We start from the raw sequence: 18,502 nt of genomic DNA on the forward strand, positions 1-18,502 counted from the left end.
TGGGTAGTTTAGCCCCAAACCATGCTCGAGTGTCGTTTGGATTATAAACTATCATTGTAGGGGGTCAAACTTGTATTGAACTTAATTAATGGCCTTCGTGCCTTTTGTAAACATTTAAATCGTTGTACGTTTAAATGGAACTCGTAGAATGGTTTACATATTTAATTGGCGCATAAATGTGTATTATACAAAAAAAAAAAAAAAATTATCGTATGGAATACGGGTTGGGTTGTTACAGAATTTTAAAACCGAATACACAAAATACACCGAATAAACCTAAAACCGAATTGATTAACACCCCTCTACCTAAAGAATAGCACTCTGTAAGATTCATGAGCCATGACCAGACCAAAGGGTCTTTGGTCTAGCGATATTTCGCGGTATCGAGAAGACTCTCTAACTTTGAAATCATGAAGTTTAAGTTTAAAACATTATTTTTGTAAAATTATACGGTCAGTTTGCCGTTCTGAAAAATATGAGCTATGACCCATGTATGATGAATGATGTCCGTAAATAAGTACACTCTTTATATAAACAGTCTTATAGATTAGAAGCGAGAAAGCTGCTAGAGATTCACTTTTCAGGTCACTCACTCATTTGTTGGCGATTTTTTTTTTAAATGTATTCATTTTTATGGAGTGTATTTTAGCATTCCTTTTTCACCTATGTTTCTAGGTTTCTATTTATATATAAACCCTTTTTCTGCTACATAACTTCTTTAATCCAATAATTGTGAATTTTAGACTAGGAAAATCCAGGCAATACTCTCCAAAGAGTGGGTCCCACAGCCATTGAGGTGGACCCACATGAGATGCAAGTCCAAATGAGCAAGCTAAAGAAGAAAATGGTCTAAAATTTCCTCTCTTGTGATCTACACATCATTCTATCAATGGGCCTCACACTCTTTAACTTTGAGTCCGCCCAAAGAGAAGTGGATTCCATTTATTGGGCATTAATTTCCCACCATTTTCTGTAAACTCCATCATTATCTATATTAATCTTGATCTGTGGTTTGATCAAGTTTCAATCTTTTTATTTTTTTCCTGTTTAATTTGTAGTAAATTGAAGTTTTTTGTTTTTGGGTTTCTGATAATCTTGCATATAAAAACTCTTAGTTTATGGGTATGTCATCTTTGGTGTCAATTCTTGATTTTCTTGTTTTTACTGTAAACTAAACATGTTTGTACTGTTGTTTCTTGTGTTTTTGTTTTAAGGTTTCCATAAACTTGATTAGATATTGATGAGCACTAATTCTGATTTTTAATCTTGGATCTTAATCTGGATTTTCTTTTCTTAATTGGAAATTGAGTAAAAAATTAGGCCTATTTGTGTTCTGTACAAAATTTTAATCTGGGGTCTTAATCTTGATTTTGGTTCTCAATATTTCCTGTATGCTTGAATCTTATTCTGCAATCAGGGTTGTTGAGATTGATTCATTTATATTTGATATAGCTACGTTGTTTTGGGTAAGATTGAAGTGATTAGAGGCATTTGATGTTTAGTAAAAGTATGAATTTGATTACAACAGTTATAGGCTTTGCAATGAGTACCACTTTCATTGTATTCGTCTGTGCTAGACTCGTTTGTGGGCGGTTTCGGCGACACGAATCACGCCAATTGTTCGAGATTGACTCAAGGGTTGACCTTGAGAGGGTATGTTTCCGATCCCTTAAGCAACTTGCTTCACATTATTTTATGTATGTTGTTGATATACGATTGCAAATAACCTCGGATATTCATAGCAGTTAAGATTGTTTCGTATATGCTTGAAGTAGAATCTCATTTTTGATCAACAAGAGTGGAGGATTAATTGATTTATATTTCATTAAAATTGTTGATTTAAGGTCTTTAATTCGACTTTAGTTTCAAGATCATTGAAATGTGTTTGCTATGATTAAAAAGTCAGACTAGCGGTTGGGGTCCTAATTTCCTTACAAGAGGTCTTAGGTTTAAACTTCACTAGCAACACATATCTTATGATTGCCCGGGAAAATGGTCGGAAATGGTCACAGGATAAGCTGGGTAAGCCGCGTAGATGTGAGTAACAAATACTTTCCTTCCTTGGATATTGGATAGTCTGAATAAGGAAAACCTTATCCGTTTACCCATTTACCCTTTTAAAATTTCTACCAAATACCCTTAGGCCCTTTCACGCAATCCCAAGGGAATTTGATGGAATTGAATTGAAATTGAATTCCTTAGACTGCTCCGTTTGATTGACATATTTCGAAAAAAAAATTATTCCTTAGAACCTTGAGATTCTTTCATCTATGAAATGTTCATTCCTTCAAGATCTGATAGATTTGAATTCCTTCCAACATTGAATCATAAAAAATCAAAACATCCTCAAAATTTATATTTATATTTTACGTACATTTCTAATCGCGTCTCAAAGCGCGGTTTTGCAGCGAGGTTTCACCACGCATTTTCGACACGCGTTTTCACCGAGCGTTTCTACTCGCCTTTTCGACGTGCGTTGTTTTCGCATCGCGTTGTTTTCGCAAGCGTTTTTGCAACGTGTTTCCGCAGCATGTTTTCGACTCGCGTTTTCGCAGGTTTTCGCAGCGCATTTTCGACGCGCGTCTTCGATTCACGAATTAGAAAACTTCAATTGGAAACGTGAGTCTGAAAATGAAAACGAAAATTGAGAACGTAAATTTTTTTTGTATAAATTTTTATTTATTTTATAAAATGGAATTTAATTTCATTCCATGTCAATAAAAAACACATTTTTATATTCCATGGAATTTATCAATTCTATTTCCTTTGTATTCCAATTCCTTTGACACATTTTATTTTCTTCCAACCAAACGGGGCGTATATTGTAGTTTGATCTAGTTATACCAACTTAAGGATACTTTATACTCCTATTTTATGCCTACGATCAAGTTAAATACTTTTGAGTTGTCTCTGTGGTCTGCAGTACACTTATTGTTAATGTCTCTCTGTCTAATGAACATGGATACATTCTGCTGAACGCATAGTTCGTTACATGGTTTAACTATAGTTGTGAGACATAACTTTCAATAAGATGAGAAAAACCTGAATTTTTTTGGATGAAGTTTATATACTAGGTGTAAACAGGTAGCTTGAAGACGCGCTGTGTTGCGGCTATCATTTTTCTTTTTAAGATGATTCAAAATAAAAACTTTTGTAGTCTTTTATCATCAGTTATGCAACAAGTGATTTTTATTAAATGTTAATTTAACTTCCAGGATCATTACAAGATTATAAATCGATTACATATTTTCTAAGTTGTTTGTATACACAATGACAGCAAGAGCATCGGGTCGTAGGTCTTGAACCAGCTATGGTTGCAGCCATTCCTACAATGAAGTACGACCGTGTAGCATTTGGTTCCATGGAGGATGCGCAGTAAGTTTCACATAAAATATCTTTGACTTTTTATCAAACAAGTAACTGAAAAACATATTTTAAATTGCAAGGTGCAAATAATTTAGTTAGTATCTTTAAATATTATAACCATCAAAAGGCGACGTTCGATGATTAGCTGAAATTTCTTGAAAAATTTTCAGGTGCACGATATGTTTAGGTGAGTACCAAGAGAAAGAGGTGCTTAGAATTATGCCGAAATGCGGGCATAGTTTTCATGTTTCTTGCATAGATATGTGGCTTAGAAAGCAGTCCACTTGCCCTGTGTGTCGTCTCTCGGTTATAGCCACAAACAGCCCTGTGATTTCAAGGGATATTTCGATGGAGTTGCCACGTCAGTGGCTCCTGCCGCACCCTGGTCAAGGTAGTAGTCAAAGTCAAAGGCGAACAGATTCAGTGGTGGAAGATGTAGAAGCAGGAACAGAAGCAGAAAGATAACAGCAGACAGATTATGAAAAGGATGAAAAGTTTAGGGTTGCTTATGACATTCTTGATTGTTTGGAAGATGTACAAGATTTTAGATTGGTGCATGTATAAACTGTAAATGGTTACTTTCTGTTCTTTTTTTTTTTTTCTTTCTTTATATATAGATATATTTTATATTTTCTTTATTTTTCGAATACCACATGATGAATACTGCTTATCTTGGTATTTTCTTGGAACCATGCTTTTGCTATCGTCTTCAAAATTAAAAACCATTACATCTACAAGTATAAACTTATTCAATAAAAGGTTATTTTTTCGTTTTTTTTTTTAATAAAATCAATTGTAAGTTTATTTTTTTGTGGAGGCTTTTGCGGTTTTTGCTGATATGATGGCACGTTTGGCTGGGAGAGTGCACCGGGTGATCGAACCACCAATGTGTTATCTTACAAAATAGAGAATCGATCTGGGATGAACACTTTGAAAAAAACGGTTAGTGGTAAGTTGAAGATAGCGGGACCGAGAGGTTGAGATCTTGGGTTTGTCTCGTGAGCCTTTGTTTTCCTTTTTCCATTTGTTGATTGCTAGTTAGATTGCTTTGTTTGGATGTTGGATGGGTTATATTTGTTTTAAGATTATTTCGGGTAGTTAAGGGACGCTTGTCATTTATTTTTAGTCTTTTTGTTTTAGATGGTTGTTTTTTTGGCATGAGCGTCTGTTTCCTATTTCTTTTGTATTTTGTTGAGGACGTTTTCCTTTAGAAAACGACCTCCTTTCTATATGAGTTTTATTTATTTTTCGCAAATAATAATAATAATAATAATAATAATAATAATAATAATAATAATAATAATAATAATATAATAATAATAATAATAATAATAGTAATAGTAATAGTAATAGTAATAGTAATAGTAAAATAATAATAATAATAATAATAATAATAATAATAATAATAATAATAATAATAATAATAATAATAATAATAATAATAATAGCAATAAAATAATAATAATAATAATAATAATAATAATAATAATAATAATAATAATAATAATAATAATAATAATAATAATAATAATAATGATGATGATGATGATGATGATGATGATGATGATGATGATGATGATGATGATGATGATGATGATAATAATATAATAATAATAATAATAATAATATAATAATAATAATAATAATAATAATAATAATAATAATAATAATAATAATAATAATAATAATAATAAACCAATTGTGAGTTGTCTTTTCTGTTCTACTCGTTGGCTTCTGGAGAATTTCAAGGATGGTTTCGCATTCATTTTGTTCATTTCTTTGGCGGTGACATTCAGTGACCGGTCGGGTTCATCTTTGAGGATGTTTATCTTGTCATGTAACTACGGGTGTGTCGGTTTTGATAGTTTGGTTGATTCTTTGATTGGGTCAAGAGATGTTTGCAATGGAGTTTGTTGTTTGGATTTGATTGGTTTATTATGATTTAGTTCTCTTCGTTGTTTGTTGGTGTTTGGGGTTCTTCGATGGGCTTGTTTCAATTGTTGTATTTCAATGGATACGTGTCGGTTTGCTTAATGTTATAATGGTTCAGAAAAATATTGTTAGATGATAGTTTTGTATTTGTGAAATGTATGTATTATGCATTTGTCCAAGGATGTTGGTATTATGGTATATTTTTGTGTTCATCAATAGGTACGTCAATGCCAATTTGACTGTATGGTTTCAAATAGAGTGTGTATCAATTGTAACAACTTAATTATGTTATTTCAAATGGCTCTTCTAATCGAGTCAACAACAAGCGTCGATTTATTGGCGACTTAACTGTCGCTTAGAGGCTAAATTGAATTTCGAGCATGTTTAAAACTCATGGAAATTTGATTTTACCATTTTTATGGCGTCTCATACTTTTTTTTAACTTACTTATTAGCCGAAGGTCCATCGGAATCAATCTCTCTCTAGTCCTAGAACATTGACAGAGACGATTTTCTCTACTTTTAGGATGTTTCACTCTGGGTAGCGAAATGACTTCTCTTTATTATAAGATAGTGGAGTATTGTCTACATCTCATTTTCCCATACCCTAACTTTTGTGGGATTGAATTTAGTTGTTGTTGTGTGTTATTTTAATTTTATGTTTTTGCAATACCAAATTAAAAATAAGTCAAAAATATAAACCAGAAATAAGCCAAGTATAAAACTTCTTTTATTAATAAACCTAAAAGATTAAAATTAAAATCCATGAGAATTCAAAAGAAGAAACCACCACCAATGGTTTGCTGATGAACAAAACTAAAAAACCACAAGTGAGTAAAAAGGTATTGAAAAAGAACCCAAAATGGTGGCACACTTGGGTGTCTTCCCTTTCTCTTCTTCTTGTCACCTCTTTCATTCTTCACACCAAATTTCTCACAGGCTGCATAAACCCATGGCCAGTAAGTACCATTTAATCAAGATTCTGTTTTTTTAGGGTTTCAACTTTTAATTTCTGAAGCATAAAGTTTCAATCTTTACGCCATTTGAACTTACCCACTTTGAGTTTTTTTGGTTTTACGTGTGTTATAAAGAATAAACTATTGACAGTACCTGTTATGAAATTTAAGCAGACAGAATCTTGAATCAAGATTACGCCTTTATTAGTATTTGACTTATAATAACAGAAATTATTGGAGTTTTTGAGCCTTTTCAAATCAACCCACCTTAAATTTAGTACTACGTATCAAGTTATTCTTTCCCTTTGGTAAATGAATATAACTAGTGATTTTGTTAGCTTTATGTTTATTGATATCTCCTGTAAATTCAAACTAGATCACTTTATTTGATTTTGTTTAGGGATTGAGTATACCTGACTACCTGAGTAGGTTCTACAACTGTTACTGTTTGAGTTGAGTACAAATTGACCATCCTAACTCACTTAATTTTTGACAAACCCCATTATTTGTACGTTAACGATCCCAAGATAATCTACTAAGGTCTCAGGTTCAAACATCACTAGCAATATATGCAACATATATTGGGTGGCTAGGGAGTGGGTCAGAAACGGCCACTGAATACCCAGTTACGCCGAATATTTCAGAGTAAATATAATATACTCTCCCTCCCGAGTAGCTTGAACATACGTTTACCCGTTTACCCGTTTACCATTTATTTCCATTGTGATACTTGAATCCAAAGGGTCACGAGATAGCATTAACATCTTCAACCAAATACACTATTTATTGTATTATTGTATTTTCAGAAGAATATTGATTATATATTCAACAAAAAAGTCAAGTACTTCACCATTCTGTTATCTAAATATTATTTTCAAACTCTGCTAAAAAGTGACATTAACATTTTCCTATTTTTTTCCGTTTGATAGTGGCAACAGTGAGTACGGATCCAATACGAGAATGGATTCTATCAGAAGGAAAAGCAACACAAATAACGGGTATTAGTCCAGTTGGTGGTGGTTGCATAAATCTTGCCAGCCGATACAATACCGATGCTGGTTCTTTCTTTGTTAAGACAAACAGGTTACTATCTCATCTACCCATGCCAAAATTATATAATATAATTTTTATATACAACTTGCGTTGCGGTAATGAGGTGTCCTTCTAACCTTGACGTCGTGGAAAATATGCATTTATGGGAAAAATTCGTATTGCTGTGAGTGAGTTGCATTTTTAAAAATAATATACATCTTGATTTGCGGGTTGTACATCGTGCATTGTTAGATGGACTATCTCTAGAGGCGTTCTTTTGTTTTATTAACTTCTGCATTGACACAAAAAAGAGTACAAACTTTGTTTTAGGAGTATTGGACCAGAGATGTTTGAAGGAGAAGCTTTGGGATTAACTGCAATGTATGATACAAAATCGATTCGTGTTCCTCGCCCATTTAAGGTAAGATTGAAAGATTCCTATTATTTGATTGCTGATAAACACAAGCAAATTTCATGCAAGACAATACTTAGAGGTTTATTTGGTCCAAGTAGTTTTTGATTTGTTCCGGTTACATTTGTGTCTAATATTATAATGCACAAACGTTTTATCTCCTAATTTTGAAATGCTAAATTTCGCCTCTAATATATCCATTTCCTTTGAGTAAGATATTAATCGAAGGATTCTTTGCTACCTCAAGGTCGGTGCATTTCCAACAGGAGGTTCATACATCATTATGGAATATATAGAATTTGGTTCATCGAGAGGTGATCAGGTAAACGTTAAAACTCACGTTCTTGCTTTATAATCGTGGTTCACAATTTTAATTTATTATGGTTTTAGTTTAGTCTATACTAGGGAGGAAGCTTGCTGAGATGCATAAAGCTGCAAAGTCCGAAAAAGGTTTTGGATTTCACGTCGACAATACGATTGGCAGGTAAATCAAATGGAGAAAAGTACACTCGTTTTGGCGTTTTTTGAACTTATTAATGATCAATGAGGGCTTTAAGTCTATTTTAAACGAGTAAGATACTCGCGAGATTTGGTTGATCTTAGTTTTAATAAGCTCAAATCCCAACATGTAGCACGCCACAGATAAACACATGGACATCAGATTGGATCGAGTTTTATGGTGAGCATCGATTGAATTTTCAGCTCAAGTTAGCACAACAACAGTATGGCGATTCAACAATATACCAAAAAGGTTTGTTATTCTATAGTACCTTCTCATTTGCAAGGCAGAAATTAATTTGCATATCGAGTCTGTAAAATCAAACCTATCGAGGTTTACAACCAATTAAAGGTGAGTTTTTCTCGTATAACTCGGTTAGATATAGAGGTAAAGTAGATATTAGTCGTAATTCTTCGCTTTATAACCTGTTGTAATTGTTGTTTCGCCTCTTCTAGCTGCTTGCTAGAGAGTGTTTCATTTATAAATATTTCCGTCTCAAAATAAAAGTAAAAAATTAATTTAAGGTGAGCTCTTAGGAATCTTGTTTTCAATAAAGGAAACATGAATTAACCTTGTAAACTTGTTAATATTCTATTAAGATTAATAAATATTGGTAAAAATTCTATCCTAACAATTGTGAACTTAACATATAGATGGAAGATGGTTTACTTTTTAAAAGGCAAACTCACACACCGAACATGGATTTCTATCAAATGTATACATATTGTAACATGCAACCTCTTTGTTAAAGTGATCACCTTGATACTGCTAGGCCAATTGCCCTTTGGTCAAAATGTCAAAATATGTGTCTTGATTTGTAACGTTTGAAAATTTTGTAATCTTGGTTTTGATCTGATATGAAGGGCAACGATTAGTGAAAAATCTTGGAGCTTTGTTTGAAGACGTGACAATCGAGCCTTGTTTATTACATGGAGATTTATGGAGTGGGAATATCAGTTCTGACAAGAATGGGGAGCCCGTTATACTCGATCCAGCATGTTACTGTAAGCCCCATTTCTGTAACACGAGCGAAAGAATAAACATGACCCGCAAATGTTGACACTAATAATCAAGTTAAAACTTAAAATTAAATTTACTTATCTTGAATTTTGTAATGAATTTAACTTGAAAATCACATGTAGATGGACACAATGAAGCAGAATTTGGAATGTCATGGTGTGCTGGATTTGGTGGGTCTTTCTACAATGCCTATTTTGAGGTATTTAACTACGTACCTAAACTGGTAAACGAATAAGGTTTTCCCTGTTCAAACATTCTCATCCAATCAAAAAAGACCTTTTTGTAATTGATTTCAGAATTTAAATCAATTGGACGATAAAAAAGACCATTACCTTTATTGGCTACCTGAGAAAGGGAAGTTTTTTTACACAGTTGTAAACGGCCTAACCGGATAACTGTCTAACCGGATTATCCCGTGACCGTTTCAGATGCTTTTTCCCTAGCCATCTCAATATATGTTATTAGTGATGTATTAACGTCAGAGCTCTTGAAAGGATATCAGGATACATAAATACATTGCTACATATGTTGTATCAATAATTAAAAGTGGCTCTCTTATTTGCTATTATGCTCTCTTTTTAGGTGATGCCTAAGCAACCAGGATTTGAGAAAAGAAGAGATCTTTATTTGCTATATCATTACTTGAATCATTACAATCTTTTTGGTTCTGGTTACCGGTCGTCTGCTATGTCTATAATCGATGATTACCTTCGGGTGTTAAAAGCTTAGTGGACATGAGTATGTATATGATCGACCACTGTGTTCTTTTGACTTTTAACCTTATTCTGTATCATCTGATGCTATATAATATAAAACTAAAGACTTGTAAATCAATAAGCTCACTGTAACAGCTAATTAACTTGTCAACTTGAGCTCAAGTGCTTAAATATATACTCATAATTTGAAATTTATAAGCTTGTAAATCATTAAAACTGAGCTCACCAGTTTTCTAAGTTTTAGACACCTTGTAGGAATGTAGGACATAAGAAAGCTAATCCAAATACCAATCAAATTAAACATGGTTGAAGCTTGCTGTGTTTGTATATTGGAAGATAGAAAAAAAAAACGGTGTTTGAGATTTGAAAATCTCTAGCGTAGACTCAAGTTCAATCTTTGTATGCTACAACTTTGAGTCATTACCTTTTGAATGAAATATATAACATATAAAGTCTCCATGTGTATGTGATTAATGATGCACATAACAACCGACTGTATTACAATCAATTTTTAGCTCGGAACCATAGCCAAACCCGGGCAAATACACTCATCTCTCATACATGACACGTGTGTGTTAACACACTCCAACCTCGAATCACGTCCTCTAATCTAGGACGCACCTTGATCTCCTCGTGATACAATGACGAGCTTGGACCGCAAAACATGTCAAAACACTCGTAAGAGAAGTAGCATGATCCGGCGGCGGAACAATTTTGAGTGACTTGGCATCGACGCTGTGATGACATTATGTTGTGCTCGGAATGTTAAGAGTGTTGAAGGAACTAAGCCTATCAAAGTACAAACCAGACAATAGCATAACACGACATTTTTAATTATTATGGTCATGCTCTCTGACATGTCAACATCAACATTATTTTATTAAAGTTGATTATTGCTTATATATATAGACAATATACATCGTATACATCAACGTTATTTATTGATCTTAGTCATTGCAAGGGTCTTTTATGAACCAAAATGTTTTGTTGTTTGTGTCGATGTCGTTAATATTTTTTATTTGTGTTTAGCATAAGTGCAATGTTGCTATGCTGATTCTTTAAAATTTTATAACAAATAGATTGTTGAATAAACAGACTCAATTACTCAAACATGTTTGTATTTCAATTAGATATTAGATTAGATGTATTTTAATTTAATTTAATTTAATTTATAAATATATAAATTGCGTTTTTTGAAAAAATAATAATAAAAAATAACCAAAATGTTAAACGACTAAAGTCAACATCTCAAAAAGGGAATATGTCATTAATTAAAGTACAAGGGTCTCTTCTAGAAATATAAAGAATAAGATTCAAAAACTCAAAACCCCAAAAGAACAAAGATTAAAAATTTGCAGCCATGGGAAGCTGTGAAGAAGCAAAACTTCAACTTCTTCTTGACTGGTTAAAGGTAAACACATAAAGTTTATATTTTTATTTTCAATTTTCATGTTCCCATCCATAATTTCCATTTTTTTTTTCCATCATATAAAATTTTGATTCTTTATTGCTTATTAAAAACCCAGTTAAATGGAGTGGAATTGCGCGGTTGTAACATCAAATACAGTGATGTCAACAAAGGGTTTGGTGTATATTCATCTGATGGGGCTACTGATGGTAAATTTGTAAACTTTTTTCATCCTTCATTTTAATTTCTGAAATATGAAGTAATTTAAATGAAATGTATGTGATAAAAGAACTTATTGATACTGAAAAAGTAAAAATAAAATAAAATAAAAGTAGTTCTATGAAATGATTGTTGTTGTGGATGTTAAAAGATTGTAACTTTTCATAGAAAACAAGATCCATGATGTCTAACCTGGAAATATATCAATTTTGTAGTTTTGTTAATGTTAAATTTAGGGTTAAAATGATCAGTTTAAAATTGAATGCAGATTACCTAGTTATTCAAATTTAGTTACTTTGGTGTAAATTATTTTATGATTTTTACTAGGGAAATGACTAGAGGATGCTTTGCCTGGTAGCGGTGGAGGCCTGGCTTGCCGTTTACCCGGGGTTTACCAACTAGAGGGGAGCCATTATGGCTCGTCGCTAGGGGGGTTCCTCGCAAAAAAAAAAAAAAATAATAAAAAAAAATAGTTGTGTTATGAATATTTTTTGCAGAACTATATTATAAATGGCAGCGTAGGAGGCATTCAACTAGACAGTGATGTCGTATGTCTATTGTGTGTACCCATATTCATTTTTGGTCTATTGTGTGTTTAACTTTCAGTAATGACAATTGTATGTATCCGACATCTTATTACTTTTAATCGCTGATGTGGCACCTGTTTTTTATGGCGTGCCAGATGACGTGGCAAGTTATATGATTGCTACGTCATAAAAAAATGTCGTCTACCGGATGAGTATGTCACTGGATACATACAATTGTAATAATTGGAAGTTATATACACACTAAAATGAAGTTGGGTACACAAAAACTTTGGAAACACACATCCAAATGTCCATTTAATGTTTGTTTTTACGTTACAAATAACATTGATTCTTGAGAAAATGTGTTGAAAATTTTTCTCAACTATATGGACGTGAGTGATGACTGGAAAATTTGATTATGGAGATTAATGAATCCTTATTTTGAATTTTTATAGGGGTTTCGCTGGTGGTCCCACTTAATTTAGCTATAACTCCAATGAGGGTATTACAAGATCCTATACTTGGACCTTTATGCTCCGCAATGTTTGAGGAAGGGGAACTAGACGATCGGTTTTTAATAATCTTGTTTCTTACTTTCGAGTCAATAAGGAAGAATTCTTTGTGGAAACCGTACGTAACAAGACTTCGAGTTATGCTATTTTTATCTATTTTTTATTTTGTTTTCTTTGCATACATTAAAGAGGAAATGGATGTATTAGGTACCTTGATATACTTCCAACTACTTTCGGCAATCCACTTTGGTTCTCTGATGATGAGTTTTTGGAGCTAAAAGGGACCACCTTGTTTAAGGCGACTGAATTGCAGGTGTCATTTTTATTTTTACTTACAATGAAATATATAAAGTTGTAGCTTTCTTTTTCATTAATATTTGATAATGGAATATGTTACAGAAGAAAAGTTTGCAATCATTGTATGATGATAAAGTGCAAGTTTTGGTAAAGAAGCTTTTGGTCCTTGATGGCGACTTAGAAAGGTGTAAATACGATTTTGGTTTCGATGAAACTGATTTATACAACCTTCTATATGTGTTCTAATATTTCGAGCGGTTAACAGTGATCTTATTTGTTTGCTATTGACAAATGTCTGTTTTTTCTGTTTTGTAGCGAAGTTTGTTTCAATGACTTTCTTTGGTATGAATCTCTCTCAGTTAAACAATTGATCATAGAGTCTAAGTTGGTTTCCAATATTTGTTAAATCTGTCACATTTTATTGTTATAGGGCTAATTCGATATTTTGGACCCGTGCTTTGAGTATACCGCTTCCTCGTGCTGCTGTATTTCCCCAAGTTCAAGATGAGCAACAGAATCACGTTAATGGTGAAAGTGAGTTCTTAATTTCATTTAGTTCAAAATTATCGTTTTGAAAAAAAAGTAAAAAAATATCTTTTCTGTAACCTAATTTATTGTAGTTATATCTTTACTACAGAACACGGGGTTGAAAGCAACGGGGACGGGATAAATTCTTCTTCTGTACAAGAAGATACTGTTTGGGTCGAGGGTCTTGTCCCCGGCATCGATTTTTGCAACCACGGTAATCCAGTTTTTTCATTACTGATTTTTCTCTACATACAAGATTATGGATTAGTGAGTATTTAAACTGCTTATAAGCTTATTTGATTATGTGAAAATATCATGTTGCAGATTTAAAAGCTGCCGCAACGTGGGAAGTTGATGGAACGGGTGCAGCAACTGGTGTTCCTTTGTCCATGTATCTTCTTTCTGGTAACCTCTTGTCCCTATATTTTCATAGGATTTTTCGTTAAAGTTCCAAAAAGGCTTGTACTTTTTAATAACCGGCCTGTAAAAGTCAGCATTAATCACTTTGTACAACACATTGCACCTTAACGACGGGCAGTCGTTAGAAAAATTCGTCTTCATATTCCATCTTATCCGTGACAATTGTGATGTTTGAATTATGTGTAGTTTCACGATAATTTATTACTGTTTGTATAATTTCTAATATATTCGTCAACAAGAACAAGTAAAGATGTATCGATTAATCCACATAACTATACCGTTAATGATACCTTTTGCAAAATGAAATGTTAAGTGTTGCGATTTTTTGCGTTCAAGGCATATATGTCATATTTTTCGCGATTCTTAATTGTTGATGGACCATTTTTTTCCTTTTGTATTTTATTAGTTGAAGAAGCTCATCATCAAATTGGAGATGAGATATCAATTAGCTACGGTAACAAAGGAAACGAGGTACAACTATCACCATCATCATAATTCACTTTTTAATTTTTTAAACTTATCATCTTGCAAGACAAATTCGGTTAATATGGACTTTGAGATGAAAACATACTCGTATTTACCCTTTTGTAATACCATCGTTGGTTTTCACTGCAGGAACTTTTATATCTATATGGATTTGTCATTGATAATAATCCAGATGATTATATCATGGTAAGATTTTCTTTAAATCTTCTTTTCAACTTTTAACTCTCAGGGGTAATATGGTAAACTTACTTTAGGATTTTTACTGGTTCACAGGTTCACTATCCCACTGAAGCTATCAAAGATCTACCGTTTACGGAAACCAAACAACAACTTTTGGAAGCACAAGTCAGTACAATTATCCCGTTCTATATGGCATTGCAATTTGTGATCATTATAATCTACTTACCTATTACCTATCTTCAAGAATTGTCGAAGTTATCGATTTAGGTTAACTTCTGATGATGCTACATTATTTGATGTACAGAAAGCTGAAATGAGGTGCCTTTTATCTAAAAGTTTGCTTGACCGTGGGCTCTTTTCGGATAAACACGAAGCCAACAATAAAAACAAAGAGATCGAAGTTTCTACGTATAGTTGGAGTGGTGAACGCAAAACGCCATCTTACTCGAAGAAAAATGTTTTTCCCGAAGAATTTTTAGCTTGTTTGAGGACTATAGCGATGCGTGAAGACGAGATTTTTACAGTTTCATCGTTGCTTCAAGCGGTATACTTTTATTCCCTATACGTTGCCTTAATTGTACATCATATTCTTTTAGTTGTCTATATGTTTGAAATTTTTTACTAACCTACATTTGTGTTCAAAGCTTGTTGATTCAGACAAGCAAAGACAACCGTCGGATTTAGAAGTTCGTGCAGCTGTATGGGAAGCTTGTGGGGATTCGGGTGCCCTACAATTGCTCGTTGATCTTCTTAATACTAGGTATTAGACTCGATAATCAATTAGATAAGTTAACTAATCGGCCCTTATTTCACTGTCTTACATTTAAAAAAAAATTAATTATTTTTGTGGTTTCGTGAAACTCGAAGGATTATGGATCTCGAAGAGGGCACTGGAACAGAAGATTCTGATACTGAATTGCTTGAGAAGTTTGCTTGCTATAAAATACCCGAAGATGGCAAAAGGTACGACCAGTTCTAAACAAGTTTGCATTTTACTTTGAGTTTTACACTTTTAATTTACAAGACAAAAGGTACATACCTTATCTGAGATAAAATAAGAACTAATAGCCCAGGTTGGAAAATTCGTGAGACGGAGGCAAGTCGGTCGGGAGTTTGAAATGATTAGTTGGGGTCTATTCGGGTACTAGTCAGGCGTTGACTAACGTTTACTTTTAGTAATATATATAATTAACATATATACATTACGCACACATATACCAAATGTAAATATTTCAAACATATGTATAGGGCACAAAATAAGAGTATGAAAAATATTAAACTTTTGACTTAACCTTGACTAACTTTCCTTGACTTTGACGGACTCTGATATGAACCCATCCTATACTAGGTCCATAATCAAGTCATAAGGCTAAGTAAGGCTAAGTGTAGAACTCACTCCCAAAAGCTAACTTGAAGGAGCAACCAAGCTTATAAACCATCTTTTTGGTGTGCACCCCATCCGATATCGTAACAATACTCCACCCTTAAAAAGCCAACGTCCTTGTTGGTCATGGCCATGTTGGTCACGGTTGGCACCCTTTCTTCGGGTCCAAGCCACCACTATGAGGCCTCGTTGGTCACGGCTATGTCGCTCACAGTTGACACCCTCTCTTCGGGTCCAAGCCTCCACTCCATAGGCCACCACTCCGAGGTGTTGGGTCCCGAAATATGAGGCTAGCTCTTATACCAATTGATATGAACCCATCCCATACTAGGTCCATAATCAAGCCATAAGGCCAAGTGTAAAACTCACTCCCAAAAGCTAGCTTGAAGGACGAGGGAAACACCCAAGCTTATAAACCATCTTCTGGTGTGCACCCCATCCGATGTGGGGTCGTAACAATATTGATATAAACCCATCCCATACTAGGTCCATAATCAAGCCATAAGGCTAAGTGTAGAACTCACTCCCAAAAGCTAGCTTGAAGGAGGAGGGAATACCCAAGCTTATAAGCCATCTTTTGGTGTGCACCCCATCCGACGTGGATCGTAACAGACTCATACCGACTTTAACCTGACTTCTTAGCATTGACCGACTGATTAAACGTTTTTGGGCGAAACGGAACAGGCTAGTCACCAAAACCGACTAGTCGGGAGAGACAGCCGCCGTTTACAACATTGCTAATAGATATACAAAATGTATTAGATTAAGAACATTTTAGATACAAGAAAAAGTCTTGTCAAAATGTATAAGATAGAGTCAATTTTAGATACTAGAAGAAAAAGTCTTGTCATAACTGAATACTAAAAGAATAACATTTGAATCTTGGAAACTCAGAAAAGTGGATCCTTCTTTTGGACGGCTGAAGTAATATATGAGCTTCCTTGCCGCTTAAATATATCATTTTGCTTATGAATTACTATTCTGTCTGTCTATTTGCATTGTTGTATTTTTGTTTGGTAGTAGAAGCACCGACAATAGTCGAAAATATTTGTGTAAACAGGCCAAGAATGGATGTGAAGGTCACAACAACAACAAAAACCCAATCCCCATGGGGGAGGTGAGATGTAGACAATCCTTCCCCTATCTTAGAATAAAGACAAGTCATTTCTCCACCCGAAGTGAAACACCCAAGAGCAGAGAAAGTCATCCCTCTCAATGTTCTAAGGATAGAGAGATTGCTTCCAAAAGGACCTCCGACCTATAAGTAGGAAAAAATTTAAAAAGTAAAAATAAAAAATGAGACGCCATGAAAATGGTAGAATCAAATTTCCATAGGTTTTAAATTCTGCCTGAAATTCAATTTAGGCTCTAAGCGACAGTCAAGTCGCCAATAAATCGACGCTTTCGATTAATAGAGCCATGGATGTGAAGATCTAACAAATTTATTTATGTTTGAATATTTTATTATAGAAGCAATGGAACCAATGAATCACCTGCAAAGCAAGAACCGAGCCGAAACAAATTGGCAAGCATAGTGTACAGGCGAGGTCAAAAGCAACTCACCCGACAGTTCCTCATACAAGCGGAACACACTTTACAATTAGCTTTAAGTGAAGGCAACTAAATCGCACCAAATGAGTTTCACCTTATATTTATCTAATCTAGCTACTAAATCAACGACTTTAGCTTGGGAGCTAGTTATGATATATGATTATTTTGTATGATGTTATTAGTCTTTAAGATACCCATTGATTCTAGCATTTTGTGACATTTTCTGCTATTTGGAATCGTTGCAGGAAGTGTTAGTGTTTTAATCTAAGCTATGAGATCATAATATTATGCACATGTGAAGTTTGAAGATTGTACATTAATCTTATGAACTGCAAACACAAAGTTTGTCATTAGTTTTAGGGTGTGTGATCTTTAATGAATGATTGATTAAACAGGGATGCTCATTAGCATTTATTATGTTTGGGTGTAACATGTATTTAAAAGTTAAAATACTCTTTTAATCATTAAACACAGTTAAACACATGAATTTCTATGTAACACTTATCAAAACAGTTAAACACATGAATTTCTATGTAACACTTATCAAACATTTATATTCTTTTTATTCATTTTACATAATCATTTAACACCTTAGATTCTAACACTTACTAAACATTTATACTCATTTACATTTAATACATTAATTTCACATAATTTCATTCATAATAATTATATCAAATTCAATTAGAACCTTTAGATCATTAATTATTACTATTATTAACCATTATTATTAACCACACATACTAACACCCACGGAGATTTGCGTCGTTTTTGCTCCATGGGTCGTTAAACGACAATAAAAAAAAAACCAAACACTCCCTCAAACTTTTGCCAAGTTTCAAGTTCAGTCCCCAAAACACGAGTTAAAAATGTAAACTTATTATTTTAATTAAAAATCTTAATTAAACTTCACTCATATTTTCAACGGGACATATCTTTCCGCTCGTCTCGCGTTAAATTTTTTCGAACCCCCCGTTCAACTAAAAAAAATCTAACGAACACAACGGGACTAACTATACGCAAAAAAGACACTTCTAAAAAAAACGCTAAATACCTCG

At 33.5% G+C, this 18,502-nt stretch overlaps 3 protein-coding genes across 3 annotated transcripts; all 3 read left to right on the top strand.

Moving 5' to 3' along the window:
• The first annotated feature begins 743 nt into the window (after positions 1-743).
• LOC139852679 (E3 ubiquitin-protein ligase ATL59-like) lies at positions 744-4,074 on the top strand. Its single transcript, XM_071842003.1, has 3 exons — positions 744-1,653; positions 3,278-3,375; positions 3,537-4,074. The coding sequence occupies exons 1-3, from the start codon at positions 1,495-1,497 to the stop codon at positions 3,829-3,831; spliced, it is 552 nt and encodes a 183-aa protein (XP_071698104.1). The 5' UTR covers positions 744-1,494; the 3' UTR covers positions 3,832-4,074.
• Positions 4,075-6,071: 1,997 nt separating this feature from the next.
• Positions 6,072-10,107, top strand: LOC139852935 (protein-ribulosamine 3-kinase, chloroplastic). The gene is made up of 9 exons (XM_071842279.1): positions 6,072-6,256; positions 7,183-7,336; positions 7,616-7,706; positions 7,945-8,019; positions 8,093-8,181; positions 8,330-8,448; positions 9,060-9,200; positions 9,339-9,415; positions 9,799-10,107. The coding sequence occupies exons 1-9, from the start codon at positions 6,160-6,162 to the stop codon at positions 9,943-9,945; spliced, it is 990 nt and encodes a 329-aa protein (XP_071698380.1). The 5' UTR covers positions 6,072-6,159; the 3' UTR covers positions 9,946-10,107.
• Positions 10,108-11,270: 1,163 nt separating this feature from the next.
• Positions 11,271-17,716, top strand: LOC139852755 (uncharacterized). Its single transcript, XM_071842086.1, has 17 exons — positions 11,271-11,343; positions 11,459-11,549; positions 12,542-12,716; positions 12,806-12,911; positions 12,998-13,080; positions 13,211-13,237; positions 13,326-13,429; positions 13,533-13,637; positions 13,748-13,828; positions 14,250-14,314; positions 14,459-14,515; positions 14,603-14,674; positions 14,814-15,053; positions 15,154-15,269; positions 15,377-15,472; positions 16,954-17,010; positions 17,367-17,716. The coding sequence occupies exons 1-17, from the start codon at positions 11,293-11,295 to the stop codon at positions 17,515-17,517; spliced, it is 1,677 nt and encodes a 558-aa protein (XP_071698187.1). The 5' UTR covers positions 11,271-11,292; the 3' UTR covers positions 17,518-17,716.
• The last annotated feature ends 786 nt before the right edge of the window (positions 17,717-18,502 follow it).

Source organism: Rutidosis leptorrhynchoides, chromosome 6 (genome assembly GCF_046630445.1).
Source record: "Rutidosis leptorrhynchoides isolate AG116_Rl617_1_P2 chromosome 6, CSIRO_AGI_Rlap_v1, whole genome shotgun sequence".
Taxonomy (NCBI): Eukaryota; Viridiplantae; Streptophyta; class Magnoliopsida; order Asterales; family Asteraceae; genus Rutidosis; species Rutidosis leptorrhynchoides.

Coding starts and splice junctions, on each gene's coding strand:
- LOC139852679 (XM_071842003.1), top strand. CDS start 1,495: ATGTTTAGTAAAAGTATGAATTTGATTACAACAGTTATAGGCTTTGCA. Junction 1,654..3,277: donor CAAGGGTTGACCTTGAGAGG/GTATGTTTCCGA, acceptor ACACAATGACAG/CAAGAGCATCGGGTCGTAGG. Junction 3,376..3,536: donor GGTTCCATGGAGGATGCGCA/GTAAGTTTCACA, acceptor AAAAATTTTCAG/GTGCACGATATGTTTAGGTG.
- LOC139852935 (XM_071842279.1), top strand. CDS start 6,160: ATGGTGGCACACTTGGGTGTCTTCCCTTTCTCTTCTTCTTGTCACCTC. Junction 7,707..7,944: donor GTGTTCCTCGCCCATTTAAG/GTAAGATTGAAA, acceptor TGCTACCTCAAG/GTCGGTGCATTTCCAACAGG. Junction 8,182..8,329: donor GTCGACAATACGATTGGCAG/GTAAATCAAATG, acceptor CCCAACATGTAG/CACGCCACAGATAAACACAT.
- LOC139852755 (XM_071842086.1), top strand. CDS start 11,293: ATGGGAAGCTGTGAAGAAGCAAAACTTCAACTTCTTCTTGACTGGTTA. Junction 11,344..11,458: donor TTCTTCTTGACTGGTTAAAG/GTAAACACATAA, acceptor TTAAAAACCCAG/TTAAATGGAGTGGAATTGCG. Junction 13,430..13,532: donor GAATCACGTTAATGGTGAAA/GTGAGTTCTTAA, acceptor TCTTTACTACAG/AACACGGGGTTGAAAGCAAC.